General features: G+C 45.3%; 1 protein-coding gene across 1 annotated transcript; it reads left to right on the forward strand.

The window, feature by feature from the left end:
* The first annotated feature begins 12,590 nt into the window (after window positions 1-12,590).
* On the forward strand, window positions 12,591-18,565 carry LOC307008593 (uncharacterized protein). The gene is made up of 2 exons (XM_079631534.1): window positions 12,591-15,083; window positions 18,133-18,565. Exons 1-2 carry the CDS (start codon window positions 14,774-14,776, stop codon window positions 18,534-18,536), a joined length of 714 nt encoding a protein of 237 aa, XP_079487660.1. The 5' UTR covers window positions 12,591-14,773; the 3' UTR covers window positions 18,537-18,565.
* The last annotated feature ends 1,851 nt before the right edge of the window (window positions 18,566-20,416 follow it).

Below are 20,416 nucleotides of genomic sequence, written 5' to 3' on the forward strand. Positions count from 1 at the left end.
GTAGTTCTTGAAGATTGTCTTTTTTTGCTCAGAACATGGTCATAAAATGCATCACTAATTACTCAAGTACTTAGTCACTCTTCAAGGATTACTAGTGATCTGGACCATTATTTTAATGTGAAAAATAAGTTTTTCTCTTTAAAATAATGGTCCAGAATCAGATCACTCGTACAGTAGATCCTGCATAGTGACTAAGTAACACTTGAGAAAATAAGTGATGTATCTCGTTGGTTGGAAAGAGAACTACTCGCCTTGCCTTCCACAATCTCCCTGACTTCTCCAACGTTCTCCCTGTCTGTTCACCAAGTCTCCACCGATCCTGCATCTCATCTCTCCACGTCTCCACCGATTCACCACCATCCCTGTAAGAAGACACATTCCTTTCACTGCCAGCACACCACTCTCCGATCCAGCATTGCACCTCCGACTCACATGCTTCCCGTTCACCAGCCCTGTTGTTGTCAATAAACTTCCTGTTTGCATTTATCTCTGTCGCCCGAGTCTCATTCCGTAACAGAAGATCGGACCAATTACCGACAGACAACAATATGGGCATCCTCCTCAGTCCACTAGACCCGGCCGATCTGCTTCTTGCCATCTCCCAGGACCACCGCCCAATTGAGACTTCCGTAGAGGAATTCCTCCACCTCGAGCTTTCGATGATGTTACGGAAAGGCCGAAGGTGATCGGTTGTTTTTTTATCACATCACACCGCACCACATGCGCGCGCCTACATTTGAAATAACGAACTTGACCGCGCAAAAGACGCGATATGTGAACGGCCCCTAAAAGCGGACATTGCTTCTGAAATGACAGGCAAGAACAGCTATTTATTTGGCTTTACTCTGTTACATGAAAATTCTAATATTTAATGTCATAATTATAATGTTTTGAGAGTTTACTTATGTAATTGTTGCATTAGGCTATGAGTTAATAAATATTTATTGATAAGAACTATTTCATGTCTTTTCATTTACAGTAGCATGAACCACGAGTAGTCGAGTAACTCGAGTCAAGTCAAGTCAAGTCACCTTTATTTATATAGCGCTTTTTACAATACAGATTGTATCAAAGCAGCTTCACAGTGATAACATTGTTTTGAGTATTGAGACATGAGTATTGTTTTGATCAGAAACCAGTAGTCATGCAACCCCTAGCTGATGGGCCTGTCTGGGTCGCCCCCACGCGGAAGCTGCTCTCTCCGCCGGTGGATGCCCACAGTGCCACAAGTCTGCCCATCTCCACGCTGTGGACATGGTTAGCTCTCTTGAAGCAAGATGGCGGCACCTGTCCTTCTGCGCTTCCTTTTCCCGCACTACTTCCAGTGGAAGAAGAAACGTCTCAGCCAGCGTCAACCTGAGCACATGGAGTTTCATCGAGCCCACGCCGGCCACGTCCCCGCGTGCATCGCTTTCTCCATCACAGTCCTGTTTACTCAGGCGGACCAACGCTCGGACCCTGAGTCATTAAGAGACCTTCGCAGCGCCACGGACTTAGCACTGCATGCTACGAAGGCTACTGCTCAGGCTATCGGCAGAGGTATGGCTAAATTGATCGTGCTCAAGCGCCATCTTTGGCTAAACCTCACTGACATCAAGGAGGCGGAAAGAACGGCGTTCCTCAACTCACCAGTCTCCAGCACTGGCCTCTTTGGCCCAGCTGTAAAGGGGTTCGCGGAGCGGTTTATCAAGGCACAGAAGTCATCACAAGCTATGCGACACTTCCTGCCAAAATGCTCCAGTTCTGCTTCGAGCTGACCCAGAAGAACGCAAGCTCCTCAGCTAGCAAAGCCAGCGCCTCGGGTTTCTCAGTCCCGCCCTGCGGCTGATACCCAGCTGCGCTCACGACCGGCTAATGGCTACCAGCACCCGCGGCCACAGGGCCCCCGACCTAAGATTGTGTTGAATTTTTACAGATGCCTCCAACCTAGGTTGGGGGGTGCTGCACGAGGGTAAGCCTGTCTCCAGCCTCTGGTCGAGCATGGAGAAGAGCTTACACATAAACTGCCTCGAAATGAGAGCAGTCTGTCTAGTCCTCAGAGGTTTTCTGCCGGACCTAAGGGGACACCACGTCTTAGTCCGAATGGACAACATGTCGGTGGTGTCCAACATAAATTGCCAGGGCGGCCTCAGGTCAGGCATGTCATGGCCAGAAACCTCCTCCTTTGGGCACAAGTCAACCTGCGCTCCCTGAGAGCTGTTCATGTCCCGTGAATCCAGAATCTGGGTGCAGACATGCTGTCCCGAAACAAAACTCCCTCCGGGGAATGGTCTTGCAACCCTCAAGTCAAGTCAAGTCAAGTCATCTTCATTTATATAGTGCTTTTAACAATGTAGATTGTTTCAAAGCTGCTTTACAGAGATAAATGTATAATTTAAGGTAACTGATTGTTTTGGCTTTATAGCGGTTCTTGAATAAATGTTATTTTCCAGCTAAAGTTAGTTTTGATTGATTCACTTCCGTCGAAAGGATAATTTGTTATTTGTGACAGCCTGCATACCTGGTTATCTTTTGATTAAGTTTTTGCGCCCTACCTTTTTGTCACAACCTCTGAGCCGGGTCGTGACAAATGGGGGCTCGTCCGGGATGTTTCTTTTCTTTTCACTACGCATTAAGTCGTGCATTTTGCGGTGATATTTAGGGACATTATGGGCCACTAAGACGACACCGTTCTCTCTACACAGACTTTAAACGCGAACCTGTGAGAAACGCTGATGGCGCTCACGTGCGCATCAAGAATTAATTCTATAGTTATGTGCGTTTGAATATATGTGCGCATGTTTGTAATTCTCTACAAACCAAGCCTATACAAACTACTTGTCCTGCCTATAAATTTGATACAGAATTTTATTTTATTTCATCAGTACGGGGTAGATACGCAATTTTTCCACAATGCTTTATCTGTAGAGTGGTAAAGGGATCCTCCATAGGGAGAGATTAGTTGGCACTTCAGCACTGCGTTGACATCGGGTCCAGGCGAAGGTCCTTCGTCAGATCTGGATACGGCCTGGATCCGGCAGGCTGCGGGAAAACCTCGGGATAAAAAAAGACACTAAAATTAGCGTAGATGCCATTCTTCTTATGATGTAACGAGTACATCAGAATTTAAGGGAAGTGTTCCCAGTTCCGGCTGACCTAATCTATGCAGCCTAACATTGAGTTATAGAAATTATGAGAATGCTAGGTCAAAGAGATGTGTCTTTAATCTAGCTTTGAACTGACAGAGTGTGTCTGCTTCCCGGACAATGGTAGGAACACTGTTCCAAAGTTTTGGTGCTAAATAGGAAAAGGATCTACCGCCAGCAGTCGACTTTGATATTCTAGGTATTATTAACTGGACGAAATTTTGAGATCGCAATAGACGTGAAGGACTATAATGCGTTCTTCTCCATGTGCTGCGACCTTGTCGTGGTGGAGAGGCTTGCGTGCTTCTATGATCCCGAGAGCTATGCTGGAGGGAGCATATGGCTCCTGGCAGGTTCAACCATACCAGACTGATCTTGGGTGAGGAGCGAGACGAAAGGCAGCACCTGGCCCTCCAGGTTGGGGGTTGGGCGTGGCGCTAACAATGCCACCCCGTAAAAAAATCTGCTGTTACGGAAACTAAAATGAGAAATTCTACTGACATCAGGCCCATATTAGACCCTGGCCACCCAAACTCCTCGGATGGCAGTATGACCACCCCTGATGAAATCCGAAGGGAAGTCAGGAGTGAGAAAGAGGGCCTACTAGGGCCTAAAACCAAGATCCGCATTGGAACATGGAACGTCCGAACCATGTGGGAGACCACCAAGACAGCACAAGTCCTCAGTGAAATGAAAAGGTACAACATGGACATCCTGGGGATAAGTGAGAGTCACTGGATCGGCTCCGGGCGTCAAGTCCTGCATGAAGGGTCTGTCATCCTCCATTCTGGTCATGAGAACACCCATACACATGGCGTAGCCGTTATAATCTCCAAAGAGAAAGCCAAAACCCTGCTGGAGTGGGAACCAATAAGTGAACGACTGATCAGAGTACGCTTCAACTCAAAGTTCTGTAAACTCACCATCTTACAGTGCTATGCACCAACCAATGAGGCTGAGGAGGAGGTAAAAAAAGACTGGTATGAACAACTGCAAATGGCGGTTTCCAAAGTACCCCAACACAATGTTCTTCTCCTAACTGGTGACATGAATGCTAAAGTGGGAACCAACAACTTTAACAATGAGAGAGCAATGGGTAGACATGGATGTGGTGACAGAAACAACAATGGTGAACGCCTCGTTGATTTCTGCATGAGTTACAACCTGGTCATCGGCGGCACCACACAAAAACATCCATAAGCTCACATGGCAGTCACCTGATGGTAGGACAATCAACCAAATCGACCACATCATCATTAATGGTAAATGGCGCAGGTCACTGCAAGATGTTAGAGCCTACCGAGGTGCAGATGCCTATAGCGACCATTACCTAATCGCTGCCACCATTAAACTCAAGCTGAAGAAGTCGATCCCACAAGGCCATCGGCAGAAGAAACTGGACATTGCAAAACTCCAGTACCCAAAAGAAAACAAGGAGTTTGTGTTGGAACTCAGAAACCGCTTTAGCACGCCAGCGGCTCTTCCTGAAATGGAAGAAGAACCCACCATTAACACCATAAACAGCAAATGGAATGCTATCAAAACCATATACTCTGAAACAGCACAAAAAGTTATTGGCTTCAAACAGAAATGAGCCAAATAATGGATATCCGCTAATACTTGGCTGAAAGTGGAAGAGAGGAAACAGCTGAAGGCAAAGATGCTTAACACCAAGTCCCAACGACTCCTCGAGAAAGCGAAGATGTCCTATAAAAATAAGGACAGAGAGGTGAAGAGGAGTGCTAGAAAAGACTAAAGGGTCTTTGTTGAACACCTGGCAAGTAAAGCTGAGAAAGCTGCAGCCTGTGGAAATCTGGGCTCAGTGTACAAAATCACAAAGCAACTCTGCGGCAGATGCACAAACCAAACTACACATGTCTGGGACAAGAATGGCAACATCTGTACATCAGAGAGCGAACAAGCAGCCAGATGGGTTCAACACTTCCAGGAAGTACTGAACCTCCCTGAGCCCGAACAACCTGCCAACATCACAACAACAGAGGATGTTCTGGAAATCAACACTAACCCCCCTGACTCTGCTGAGGTTAAAGCTGCCATCCAAACCCTGAAAAGTAGCAAGGCATGTGGCATAGATGCTATTCATGCCGAGATGCTCAAGGTTGACATTCTAACATCAACAAGAGTGCTGACGGACCTATTCCAAAACATCTGGAACAGTAATACCATCCCTGAAGATTGGTCCAAAGGCCTCATTGTCAAAGTCCCAAAGAAAGGCAACATTAAGAACTGTGACAACTGGCGTGGAATCACTCTTCTGTCTATCCCAAGCAAGGTTTTCTGCAGAGTCCTTCTCAACCGCATGGAGACAGCCATTGACACCAGGATTAGACAGGAACAAGCAGGCTTCAGGAAGGGAAGGGGATGTATGGACCAGATATTTGCTTTGCGTAACATCATAGAGCAGTGCTTGGAATGGAATACACCCCTTTATATCAACTTCGTGGATTTCTGGAAGGCCTTTGACAGTGTACATCGACATACCCTCTGGAAGATACTGCACTCCTATGGAATACCATCAAAGATCATCTCAATCATAAAAACATTCTATGACCATTTTAAGTGTAGTGTCATTATGGGAAATCACCTCTCCGAGTGGTTCTCTGTACAGTCTGGAGTGAGACAAGGGTGCATCATCTCCCCTATCCTCTTCCTGGTCGCCATAGACTGGATCACAACAAACACCATAGCAGACAGACCCAGAGGCATCCAGTGGACAATGTTCTCCCAGCTGGAAGATCTTGACTTTGCTGATGATCTTGCTCTCCTATCAACCAACCAAAACAACATGCAGGCTAAAACTGATAGGCTGAACAACTTTGCCAGACAAGTTGGGCTCAGTAACAACACCTCCAAAACACAAGTGATGTGTGTCATCTCCACCCCCACAGCACCTATCCTTGTTAATGAGGAACCACTTGAGTTTGTGGAAGATTTCACCTATCTGGGTAGTCTCATCAGCAAGGACAGTGGGGCATCTAAAGATATTAAAGCAAGGCTGCGAAAGGCTCAGCGTGCCTTCTCCCAACTCCGTTTTATATGGAGATCAAAACAATACAGCCTTAAAACAAAGATGCTCCTATATAACTGTAATGTAAAGTCTGTTCTGCTGTATGGTTCAGAGAGCTGGCCAGTTATCAAAACGGACATGAGGAGAATAGAAGTGTTCCATAATGGATGCCTCCGACGAATATGCCAGATATTTTGGCCAAATAAGATCTCCAACAATGATCTGTATAAGAAAACGGGAAGCTGGAGCATCACCAAGGAGATTACACACAGACGCTTGAGATGGCTAGGACATGTGTTAAGGATGGAGCAGGACAGCATCACAAAATTCACCCTAAGATGGACACCACCTGGTAAAAGAAAACCTGGGAGACCCAGAACCACCTGGCGCAGAACTGTGACACAAGAGCTGGAACAGATGAACCTGTCATGAGCCCCTTTCACACAGAGATTCCGGAAAATACACGGATAAAGTGACCCGGGATTTGACCCGGGTTCGTTTGAAAATGGTTCATTCACACTGCCAGTGATTTGCCGGAATCAGAGAGCGCGTTCACACACAACCCGGGTATGTCCCGGATAGACGCGTGACGTTATGATGTGACGTATAAGGTGGCGAACGATCTCAGCTTCGGCGCGGATTGCAAGGAGCTCTCAGGTCTCTGCTTCAGTCCAGTTTGCAGACATCTTTTCGTTCTTTCTTGTATCGATGACGAACACAAACTTTCTTCTAACAGAGTAACACGATAACTACGTCATTGCGAAGGCTCGTGCATCATCTCTACGACACACCCCTTACGGCATTTGTCCTGGCTTTTGTTCACACAGCGCGCGTTCCGGGTCTGAACACGGCAATGTTACTAGGTCCCCAACCCGGCATCGATCCCGGCATTAAACCCGGGTCGTGTTTGCGTTCACACAGAAGGCGTTCCGGCAATTTGCCGGCAATTTGCCGGGTTCAAAGTGCTGTGTGAATGGGGCTATGGGGAGAGGCCCAACATGCTGCCAGGGATCGAATACAATGGAGAGTGCTCATTGAAGCCTTATGTCCCATAGGGGATGAAGATAAATGATGATGATGACTATAATGCGTTAAGAGCTCGCTCAAGTACTGCGGAGCTAAACCATTTAGTGCTTTGTAAGTAATCAGCAATATTTTAAAATTTATACGATGTTTAATATGCAGCCAATGCAGTGTTGACAGAACGGGGCTAATATGATCATACTTCCTGGTTCTGGTAAGAACTCGAGCTGCTGCGTTTTGAACTAGCTGTAGTTTGTTTGTTTATTGTGCAGGGCAACCAGCCAGTAGAGCATTACAATAATCTAGCCTTGAGGTCATGAATGCATGAACTAGTTATTCCGCATTTGTCAATGAGAGCATATGGCGTAATTTAGATATATTTTTAAGATGGAAAAATCTGGTTTTACAGATACTAGACACATGACTTTCAAATAAAAGATTGGTATCAAAGAGCACACCCAGGTTCCTAACCGATGAAGAAGACTTAACAGAGCAGCCATCAAGTGTTAGACAGTATTCTAGGTTATTACGTGTGGAAGTTTTTTGTCCAATAATTAGAATCTCTGTTTTTTTCTGAATTTAGTAGTAGGAAATGACTAGTCATCCAATTTTTTATATTAGCTATGCATTCTGTTAATTTTGTGAATTTTGTATTATTTTCATGTTATCACTGTGAAGCTGCTTTGATACAATCTGTATTGTAAAAAGCGCTATATAAATAAAGGTGACTTGACTTGACTTGAATTGGTAAGTTTCGTTCTCGTGAAGAAATATACAGCTGAGTATCATTGGCATAACAGTGAAAGCTAATTCCATGTTTCCTAATGATATCTCCTAATGGTAGCATGTACAGAGTGAACAGCAGCGGTCCTAGTACTGAGCCTTGTGGTACGCCATACTGAACTTGTGATCGATAAGACATCTCTTCATTTACTGCTACAAACTGATAACGGTCAGATAAGTATGATTTAAACCATGCTAGTGCAATTCCACTAATGCCAACATAATGTTCGAGTCTATTTAAAAGGATGTTGTGGTCAATGGTGTCAAATGCAGCACTAAGCTCAAGTAACACTAATAGAGAGATACAACCACGATCGGATGATAAGAGCAAATCATTTGTGACTTTAACGAGAGCTGTCTCTGTACTATGGTACGGTCTAAATCCGGACTGGAAATCCTCGCAGATATCATTTCTTTCAAGAAAGGAACACAGTTGTGAGGATACTGCTTTTTCCAATATCTTTGACAGAAAAGGCAGATTCGAGATCGGCCTGTAATTGACCAATTTTGTAGGATCAAGTTGCGTTTTTTTAACAAGCGGTTTAATCATAGCTAGCTTAAAGGTTTTTGGTACGTATCAGAGACAAAGATGAATTAATGATATTAAGAAGAGGATCTATGACATCTGGAAGCATCTATTTCAGTAGCTTAGTCGGTATAGGGTCTAACATACAAGTTGTCGATTTAGATGATTTGACGAGTTTGCAAAATTCTTCCTCTCCTATAGCAATGAATGAATAAAATTTTCCCTCAGGGAGACTACAATGCACTTCCTGATGCGATACTGTATTAGAGACGGTTGCATAGTTATAATTTTGTCCCTGATATTATCGATCTTATAAGTGAAGAAGTTCATAAAGTCATTACTGCTGTGTTGCTTAGAAACTTCTGGGTTTGAAGCTTTCTTTTTCGTTAGTTTAGCCACTGTTTCAAATAAGTACCTAGGATTATGTTTATTTTCTTCTAATAGGGTTGAAAAATAAGCAGATCTAGCAGCTTTTAAAGCCTCTCTGTAAGCAATCGAGCTCTCCTTCCATTAAATCCGAAATACCCTTAGTTTTGTTTTCTTCCAGTTGCGCTCCATTTTTCTGGCTGTCCATTTTCAGAAAAGTGTTTTTTTGATCCGCGACTAGAGCGATCCCTCACTGTCACCCATCTGCCCTGCTGCACGGGCTCTACTTCAGCCGGAACCGAATCATGTAAAGAGTTCACTAGGCTAGGCACATCCAAAATAGTATCTAAAGCTCTAGCACTCTTCTTACTATTCTCGATTAAAGTTTGGATGCGTGTCTCTAGTTCTGAAATCTTCTCTGTCAGCCTGACTGTCTGCTTGCATTTATCACATATAAATCCCATATTGCTGACAGAGAAGGCTATGGTAAACATGTGACATGAAGTGCAGGTGACAATAACAGGACAAGACATTATTCACCGACGTGTTTGTTGACTGATTCTTACTTACCTGGGCTTTTATGAACTTAAAGGCGCGGGTGCGCAAAATAAAAATAAATAACTGAGCGCACAGCGTTAACAGGCTAGTGAGTTACTAGCGTATTGTGCTAACAATAACGGAAGCTAGCAATGTCAGGTTATTCTGAGATGTTGGGTAAGCTGTTTTTAGTAGTATAAACAACTAGAAATTATAGTAAATGATGGTTCAAAACAGAAAGAAATACGAAGCTAATACGAGGCTTAGACGGAGCTTACAGCCTCGAAGCAAACAAACTCACAGCAGCAGCAGTAACAGCGTGGTCCATTGGATCTGGAGTGTGTTTGGCAGGGCAGAGGTAGACCTCTTCGCCTCAGAGAGCAACACTCACTGCACAATGTTCTTTTCGAAGAGCAAGGACGCAAGGCCCATGCTTGGCCCAGATGCCCTCTCTATGTGTTCCCTCCCGTCTCGATGATGCCTCAGGTCATCGAGCATACCAGGGAGAGCAGATGCGCAGTCCTCCTAGTAGCTCCGCTCTGGAAGACCCAAGTATGGTTCCCAGAGCTGGCACAGATGATGGACACTGCCCCCTGGCCTGTACCAATGAGGAAGGATCTCCTCACACAGGTGGATGGGTCGATTTGGCACCCGGGCCCTCCATGTGTGGCCCCTCAACGGGTATACTGGGACCTCCCAGAGAGAGTCCTGAATACTAGCACTGAGGCTAGAGCGCCGTCTACAAGACGTCTCTATTCCTCGACGCACCCCCTCCACGCTCAAGGTATATGTGGCGGCCATAGCAGCATACCATGCTCCCGTGGCCGCCCAGTCATTAGGAAAAATCAACCTCGTGATTCGCTTTCTCAAAGGGGCCAAGAGGATGAATAAAAATGGGCTAACGATTGTGTCATAACCACGCAACTCTCTGTCGCACAGTAGATAAATTACCAGGAGGAGAAGCTCGCAGGCAATCGGGGGGACGTGGAGGCATAAAGTCAAGGGAGAAGCCCATAGCGAGTGATAAAGTTGATCCTGCTGCTAGCTCACGGACAGCTCCTACTCACGCTCCCCGTCTCTACAAGATTCGGAATGTTATGATTCAGATTTCTCTTGGCACAGCTACTAGAAGACTTACAACTGTCAGACAGGTTGCTCACGTCACATCTACGTCATCAAGCTCAGTTTGAGGCTGTGCAGTACGCTCAGCCATCAGGAAGTGAGTGCTTCTAATTTCAGCAAAAAGAGGAGGCGTGTTCTGGCGCAAACGTTCCCTGGAGCCATTTTGCAGTTTGAGAAAACAATTCTGCCACTGACCAGGAAAAACCTAAAAACCTAGTCTAAAGTCAGTTGCGGGTTGCGCGGTAGTCATATGCTATTTTAAGGGTGCATGCTTGGCCATTATGTAGCGTGTGAGCAATGTGAGTTAATACACTTTGATTCTCTAATCTAAACAGATGCAGCAGTTTTCATTTCTGCAAATCATACATTATTACAAGGAAAAATATTAACAGAAGAGCGAAATCATTGTTGTGTCCATAAATCTAGTTTACACATTTACCCAAATTATTATACGCCTGTTTAACCGAAGCTAATTTGGGTGGGTTTCTCCCATCCTCATACAATGTCACTTACCTGTCTTTTACAGCCCTGACGAGAACGTCGGTCTCCTCGGCTGTGAACTGTTCCTGGCGTGCACCTGGCAAATCCGGCGTTATAATAGCAATCCGCCATGGAACAAGCGCGCCTGCTCTTAAAGGGAGAGGACGCTCTGATTGGTTTATTTCACGTTACACCCAAACCACACTTTTGAATAATGAAGCTACTTCAGACCAACCCATTTTAGATTTGCGTCTGGCGCAAGAGTAATTTATCCTGCCGGTAAAATAGCGATAGCGCCCGGGATCCGCCCACAAAGTTACTTGTGTTTCGCGTTTGATACTTGCGTTTCAGATCATTAAAGTCGGCATGAAATCAAAATTGACCTTATTTACTTTGTTAGCGGATATTACTAGTCTTGTGGTGAACAATTAATCCGTGCAAGTTAATACACGGAAAAAAATTGTTTGCCGAAGTTATCTTTAATGAAAGTCTGAAAAGTTACTTCCGGGTCTGGAATGGTTCTTTTTCTGATGACATAGGCTTGACGACTTGGGTTGGTTAATCGCTTAACCACTCCCCTCAAACCGTTACTCTGCTATGGGCGAGAGATGGAGAGGAGGAGCGCTAAAGTAAAACCCTGCCCTCTGTTCAATATTCCGTTTCACTCGGAAATGCGTCACAACACTTGAGAAAAGTCGTTTGCAACTTCCGGTTCACGCGGACTTTAAAATAGGGTGTGTAAGCAATTTGGAAAAAGCTGTAATATTGGTTAATGGAGAAAAACAAACTTTTAAAAATAGGATTAAAAAAATAGAGTGCAGGTAGATGCAAACATACATTATCTTATCAAAAAAATTATTGAAATTCAGTTAATTAATTACATTACTAAATGTAACTTTATTCTTGAAAGGCACTTCCTAAATATGCAACTTTTATTTTAAGGACTACTACCAATGCTAACATTTCATATTAGTGTTTTATTTTCTTGTTCTGCTTTCAGGTTTTCCTGAAGATTGCTGGCCTCTTTTTTTTGTTTATTTCTTCGAAGTAAATAGTCAGTAAATTAATCAGTAAATAAATGAAACAAATATTGTATGTTACCAATAAAGACTGTTCAGTTCTTGGCAAGAATGGTTATGAAACCATGCACCAGTTCCTGAAATGGTGCCTTTAACTAGGTCATATTGTTTTTCTTGGAAACAGTACCTGAATTTATGACTAAACTGAAAATGTGTTTACAGAGGAACCAATGCATGTTTTTTACTGAAGCCTGAAAATATAGTAATTAGTGAAATACATTAGATGTTGGTCTTCCATCACTGTATATCATTTATATAATAATCCATGTCTATAACTATTCATGTGTATTGTATACTCTCATTTATGACAGATCTCCCACAACATGATTTGTAATTATAATTTAGAGTCACCACACTTAAAAAAAAAAAAAAAGAGTCATTACACTGTACATTTAGGCCCTGTCAGGTCTTTCTGATGCATGCTATCTCTTATAAAAACAAGAGGTCTGCTGTTGATTCATAAAGTTAAACTTTCCTGTTATTTCCATTTACAATTCCCAGTGTGACCATCTACTTGTAATGAAGTGACGTTGGATAAATGTATTGTTATGACTGCCGTGTGTGTGGGGGGGGGGAGGGATTTGTGGAAGAGTGGGTTGAGTTACGTGAGTGTTCACACCTGATGTCTGATGAGCGTGAATTTGGAGGAGAGGGCGAGAATAAAAAGACGAGCTCAGTGAAGGGGAGAGAGGCTGAGAAGCGGTGTGTTGTTGATAACGCCGAGCTGCACTCAAGGTTGGGGGGTGGGTGCCGTTCGTATGCTATTTAGGGCTGCCGGCGGCGAAGATAGCGTAGCGGGCTAACCTGTAGATTAACGTGGGTATAGGAGTGCGTGGGCGACGCGGCTTCTCAGTAAGGGGTGCTCTGTTTCCGCTACAGTTCCGGAGGCCTCACGAGCGCTGGACTGGTGTCTGCCTTCTCCCATTGCCAACCAGCGCCAAAGCCTAGACCCCGGGGGAGGGTCTCGCATCCTGGGAGAGTTAAGTGTTTAACTTTGTGTGTGTGTGTGTGTGTGTGTGTGTGTGTGTGTGTGTGTGTGTGTGTGTGTGTGTGTGTGTGTGTGTGATTTTAAATCTGGCAGTATATCCATTTCATGACGGGGTGGGAGGGTTCTGATGAACTAAATTCTTCTGTAGTAGTCTGAGGGCGTCTTGAGTGTGAAGTTCACGTGCATTGTGAATGGGTGCAGTGCCCTCTGGGGGTGAGGTGTGTCCTCTAGCTTTTTATTATATTTATTGCGTGGTTGTTAGCTTTGGTAGGGCTTTATTTATTGCAGTGTTTTCTGTGTAGCATGCTCCATCGTGGTGGTGTTCGCCCAGGCAGATTAGCATTTGTGTTTGGGACTTCAAGAACCTGACCCAGTCTGACATGTGTGGTAACTGCATGAATTATACTAAATAAAGATAATTGTTTCTACTTCTATGGTCCTGTTTGCTTTGTAGAGTGGAGGCCTCTAGCTGTAACAATCTGACCTCCCCAATAGGTTTATTACACTGGTGGCAGCGGTGGGCCTTGCTTAATTTTTGTGAACCCTATAAAACCTATACACTGTTGCAAAAATGTTACAGGGGGAGGATAATGCTGGGCCTGAGGTGGACCGCGCAAGGGAGGTGGGACCATTAAGAGCTACGGTGAGGCCAGTGTTTATGCCCGAGACGTTTACGGGTGTAGGCCGGGAGTGGTCTGATTGGTCAGAGCAATTTGAACTGGCTGCTGATGTAAATAATTGGGATGAACCCTTAAAACTTAAATTTATGTCTCTACTACTCTCTGGGCGTGCAAGAGATATTTATAGTGGTTTGTCCGGTGAGGCTAAAGGAAACTATGCGCTGCTGAAAGCCGCTATGGCTAGATGTTTTGAGCCTTGTGACAGTAGCGACTGGAGTAGAGCTACATTTACAGCCCGCCGTCGTATGCATAATGAGACCGCAAGGGAATTCGGAAATGCTTTACGCCGTCTTGCTACTAAAGCTTACCCCACAGCTGATAATTGTACTTGTGATATGTTGGCAAGAGATCAGTTTCTTACACATTTTGCAACTGGTGACTTCCGTATTAGCTTGCGTAGAGCAAAACCTAATACCCTAGAAGATGCAATTGATCTTGCTTCTGAATTAGAGCTGCTTAGGAATATGGAGCAAACCTGTCTGATGCCTGATGCAAAAGTAAGGGGAGTGGTTGAGAATAAACCCAAAAGTGAAGAACAAATGCAAATGATGCTAGGAATGGTGGAGGAGTTGAGGCAGGAAGTAAAATCTCTTCGTACAACAGTGAGTAATATGCAACAGTCTATGGCAAACCCCACTCCCACTCAAATTTCCAGGGAACCTGTACGAGAGCCCAGGAACAGTGGTTCCCAAGGGTCTGTAGATCGAGCCAGAGGGGCGGGGGGTGGTTGTTGGGAGTGTGGGTGTACAAGACACATCAAAAGAGATTGCCCATATTTGCAGGGAAACTACAGGGGGCAGGCACTGTAGGCCCGCTGCCTGCCCCCCGGCGATTTGGTACATATGCGGCCTCTGCAAGCAACCAGGGTGGCTCTGGATACATTGGAGCCAAAATAGGTGCGTCAGACTCCCTTCTCTTGGTAGATAGTGGGGCAACATTATCAGTCATACCAAAACAACTTTGGCTTGAAATCACTAAGGGGGGAACAGAACTGTCTGGACATCATGGTGAGGTGTCTGCAGCCAATGGAGGGTTGATGGGGATTTTGGGAAAATGGCAAACCGTCTGCCAGTTTGATTCATTGGCATTAATTGTGGAGTTTTTGGTAGCTGATGTGCCTTCCCAGGATATTCTTTTGGGTTTTGACTTTTTGAGTAAATATGGGGTTGTTATGGACTTTGGTAAGAAGGAGTGTCGAATAATGGGTAAAATGTTTCCCCTGATTATTCCGGCAGATCTTGATAAACCCCGGACTGTGATAGTCTTGGAAGACACTGTAATTCCCCCACGTAGTGAGGCAATCATTGCTGGGAAGGTGGAGAATTCCTTCGTGGCCCATTGTGAGGGTATGTTGGAACCATCAGACACATTATCCAACCAATGTGATGTAATGATCGCTCGGGTGGTCTGTACAGTGGAAAGGGGTAGACTGCCGGTACGAGTGATTAATGTAACTAAAGATGCCCTTACATTAAAGGGGGGTATGAGGTTGGGAACTTTACATACTGACATCGAGGTGGGCTGTAGGGCTGAACATTTGGGCATGGGGGAGGATGAGGATGGCCCAAATGAGCCTTGGTCTGTTGATAAGCTTATTGCTCATTTTGGGTTGCATCAGAAGAATTTTACTCCATCTGACTTAACAGATATTCGTGAGCTTTTACGGAGAAATATGTCTGTGTTTAGTGAGGGGGAGGGGGATTTGGGGAGAACTCACCTAACACTGCACCAGATCGATACAGGGGATGCGAAGCCTGTGAAGTTACCACCCCGGCGTGTTCCCCTCCATTTACAACATGAGGTGTCTGACCATGTAAAGCAAATGTTGGCAAATAACATAATTCAGCCTTCTCATAGTCCATGGGCAGCACCAGTAGTTTTGGTACGCAAGCGTGACGGCGGCCTCCGTTTTTGCGTGGATTATCGCAAGTTAAACGATGTAACCCGGAAGGACGCGTATCCGTTGCCACGGATCGATGATGCCCTTGATAGTCTAAATAAGGCTTGTTGGTTCTCCACTCTCGATTTAGCCAGTGGTTACTGGCAGGTGGAGTTGGATCCTAAGGATAAATATAAGACTGCTTTTATCACTCGGCAAGGTCTGTTTGAATTTAATGTCCTTAGTTTTGGTCTTTGCAATAGTCCAAGTACATTTCAGCGACTGATGGATCTGGTGCTGGCAGATCTTCAGTGGACTACCTGTCTGGTGTACTTAGACGATATTATTATATTTGGACGGACATTTCAGGAACATTTGGGTCGTCTGGACGAAGTTTTGAGAAAACTACGCCAGGCTAACCTTAAAGTCAAGCCCGCTAAGTGTAACTTGTTTGCCACTCAGGTGCAGTATTTGGGACATATCATTTCATCAAAGGGGGTGAAAGCAGATCCCGCCAAAGTGGAGGCTGTGCGTCAGTGGCCGGTGCCCAAAAATCAGACAGAGGTCAGGAGCTTTGTGGGTTTAGCCTCGTACTATCGGAGGTTTGTGAAGGGGTTTGCTGAGATTGCTCGCCCCCTGCACCAGCTCACTGAGAAAGGCAGGCGTTTTAAATGGACAGAGGCATGCCAAACAGCCTTTGAACAGCTTAAGCTGAGTTTAATGTCAGCACCTGTTCTTATATATCCTGATCCCTCCAAAACATTCGTTTTAGATACAGATGCTAGCGATGCAGGTATTGGGGCTGTGTTGTCACAAGAAGAGGGGGGGGGGTGAACATGTTATAGCATATGCTAGCAGAGCCCTTACTAAGCAGGAAAGAAAATATGCCACAACCAAGAAGGAATTGTTAAGTATGGTCACGTTCATCAAGCATTTTAAACATTACCTGTTGGGTAAGGAATTTGTCCTGCGAACAGATCATAATTCCTTGAGGTGGCTGCATAATTTCCAGGGTTTAGAGGGACAGTTAGCCAGATGGGTGGAGCAGTTAGCAAGCTTCCAATATAAAATTGTTCACCGCCCTGGGCGAGGGCATGCTAATGCTGACGCCCTTTCTAGGCTGCCTGCTTACCGGTCAACTCCAGGGCCCCCGGAGCCAGCCCCACAGACACGAGAGGTGCCTGTAATAGCGGCAGTACAAAATGTGCCTACCAATGTAACCCCAGGGTGGGAAGGGGATGAGTTGGCCCGGGCACAGTGGGAAGATGCCGAGTTACAAAAGATCATTGCTCTAAAAAAAGAGGGAGGGACTTGTTTGCAACCACCGGACGATCTACAAAAGTATGCACCGGTATGGTCCCAGTTACAAATGCAGGGCTCCCGGTTGGTGAGGTTTCCCCCATCGAATTCGGACGCTGCAAACCAGGTCCAAGTGGTTATTCCCACTGTAATGGTGGCAGAAATTTTAAGACAGTTGCATAATGATATTACGGGGGGACACTTGGGAATACAGAAACTACAAGCAAAAGTGAAAGACCGTTTCTATTGGTTGGGCTGGTTTGGGGATGTTAAGCGATGGTGTAGCGAATGTGTGGATTGTGGGTCTAGAAAAGCTGTGGGGAAACAGTGGCGGGCCCCACTACAATCGGTCGTAGCATTAAGGCCATATGAGCGGGTGGCGTTGGATATTTTGGGACCTCTCCCCGAAACCCCCAAAGGAAACAAATATATTGTAGTTATTGGGGATTACTTTTCCAAATGGACAGAGGCTTTTCCTCTTCCTAATCAGGAAGCTGAGACGGTGGCCAAGTTGTTGGTGGAACAGTGGGTGTGCCGCTTCGGAGCCCCCAGGATAATCCATACGGATCAGGGCCGAAATTTTGAATCTAGGTTATTTAAAGAAGTGTGCCAGTTGCTGAACATCCATAAGACTAGGACATCACCGTACCATCCTCAATCTGATGGGATGGTTGAAAGGTTTAATAGAACATTGGCCTCCATGTTGTCTCTGTTTGTAGATGATAACCAAGCTAATTGGGACATTCTGTTGCCTTATGTGATGATGGCCTATAGAAGCAGCGTTCACTCCAGCACTGGGTTTACACCCTACAAAGTTGTTTTTGGGAAAGAGATAGTCCTTCCGGTGGATGTTATGCTTAACCTGGGTGGTGGGGAAAGATTCTCTTCCGCTTCAGAGTATGTGTCTAGATTGTTGGAGACATTGTCTACAGTGGTAGAGGCGGTAAGGGGCCATCAGCTAAGAGCCTCTGTGAAACAGAAGGGAGAATATGACTTCAGAGCACATTTCCAATACTATTCTGAAGGAGAATTGGTGTGGGTTCGGGGGAAAGCTAGGAAGAGAGGGCTTTGTCCAAAATTACAACGAAGGTTTAAGGGGCCTTATAAAGTCACAGAGAGAATAACCGAAGTTCTGTATAGACTTGTGCCAGTTGAGGGAGGGACAGAAATAGTGGTGCACTTCAACCGACTTAAACCATGTCTTTCTTCTGTAACAGAGGTTATCAACCAAGAGGGTGCAGAGAGCCCACGGATAGCTGGCATCCCACCTAAGGAGACCTGGCTGCAGACTTCGGCTTCTACAGCGGGTCGAGAGAGCGAGGTGGTAGTGCCAGGGGCCAGATCTGCGGTGCCCCCAGTCACACCTACAAGGGCAGCAAGCAAGGTGCCAGGAAGCTGTGCTGCCTTAGTGGGATCACAGGGGCAAAGAGACCGGCCGGCTTCGGCCACACAGAACCAAGGTGGTCAAGAATTTTCACACACTGGGCAGATGCAAACATCCATGACTAGCCATTCTACAATGATCGGAGAGGCCCAGCAAGGTGCATCGCTATCTAAAGACTTACGCCAGGGACGACTAAGGAGGGCACCAGTGTGGTCCTTGGACTATGAAATGTGTTGAATTCGACTCGAGGACGAGTCTGCCTTATGGGTGGGGGGAGTGTAATGAAGTGACGTTGGATAAATGTATTGTTATGACTGCCGTGTGTGTGGGGGGGGGGGGGGGGGGGAGGGATTTGTGGAAGAGTGGGTTGAGTTACGTGAGTGTTCACACCTGATGTCTGATGAGCGTGAATTTGGAGGAGAGGGCGAGAATAAAAAGACGAGCTCAGTGAAGGGGAGAGAGGCTGAGAAGCGGTGTGTTGTTGATAACGCCGAGCTGCACTCAAGGTTGGGGGGTGGGTGCCGTTCGTATGCTATTTAGGGCTGCCGGCGGCGAAGATAGCGTAGCGGGCTAACCTGTAGATTAACGTGGGTATATGAGTGCGTGGGCGACGCGGCTTCTCAGTAAGGGGTGCTCTGTTTCCGCTACAGTTCCGGAGGCCTCACGAGCGCTGGACTGGTGTCTGCCTTCTCCCATTGCCAACCAGCGCCAAAGCCTAGACCCCGGGGGAGGGTCTCGCATCCTGGGAGAGTTAAGTGTTTAACTTGTGTGTGTGTGTGTGTGTGTGTGTGTGTGTGTGTGTGTGTGTGTGTGTGTGTGTGTGTGTGTGTGTGTGTGTGTGTGTGTGTGTGATTTTAAATCTGGCAGTATATCCATTTCATGACGGGGTGGGAGGGTTCTGATGAACTAAATTCTTCTGTAGTAGTCTGAGGGCGTCTTGAGTGTGAAGTTCACGTGCATTGTGAATGGGTGCAGTGCCCTCTGGGGGTGAGGTGTGTCCTCTAGCTTTTTATTATATTTATTGCGTGGTTGTTAGCTTTGGTAGGGCTTTATTTATTGCAGTGTTTTCTGTGTAGCATGCTCCATCGTGGTGTTGTTCGCCCAGGCAGATTAGCATTTGTGTTTGGGACTTCAAGAACCTGACCCAGTCTGACATGTGTGGTAACTGCATGAATTATACTAAATAAAGATAATTGTTTCTACTTCTATGGTCCTGTTTGCTTTGTAGAGTGGAGGCCTCTAGCTGTAACAATCTGACCTCCCCAATAGGTTTATTACATACTCATAGGCCGGAGGTATAAAGAGCATGATTTCAGGGGCACCGGCCCCCCCTCCAATCTCATTGGGTTAGATTTGCTGTCAACCAACCTGAAAATGCACACCGCACCATTGGACCAGAGCGCTTTCAATCACTGCTTGATTTGAGACTCGCGCGAAGAGGAAGCACAGTTGCGCGTTTTTAAAACAGCAGGAAAGTATGTAAGTTACACACTAAATATATTTTGAAATATCGAAGCTACAAGCCCAGTGTGAATTCCTGCACGACGCTGCAGTTAACAGTCATAAAGTGCGAGATAAGATTTAAATAGCTAAACTAAACAGCTATTTTAGATATAGGCCTAGAAGTTTTAAACGAACAATAGAAACAATCAGTATGCAAAGTATCCAAAGCTCAGCTTTGGGAAAGGAAATATAGCTACAGGATGAGACCTGGATAACATTTTACAATGTATTTCTATTTAACACCGATATACTGTATGTGTTTTCCCGCTAATTACAGTGGATATAAGTGCAATTAAATAACACAATCACCTATTAAACATATTTCCATTATTATTGTATAAATATAGGCTAGGCTATATTTGTGTACCTCGAATGTGTATAAGTATTGGAATAACAAAGACGGAATGGACTTGGAAAGCTGTAGTTATCCAATGTTTTTGCCTTAAAACACTTTGAAATGCACATGTGTAGATCAAGAAAGACAAAAATTCCTCGGGGGGGCATGCCCCCAAACCCCCCTAGTAAGATCACTTTTCAGACATCAGTAGGCTATTTAGAAAACTCTGCATACGACCCTGGATGAAGACCATTTGTGCAAAAATATTTCAGTACCC

This window comes from Phoxinus phoxinus (assembly GCF_949152265.1).
Source record: "Phoxinus phoxinus genome assembly, chromosome: 12".
Lineage (NCBI taxonomy): Eukaryota > Metazoa > Chordata > Actinopteri > Cypriniformes > Leuciscidae > Phoxinus > Phoxinus phoxinus.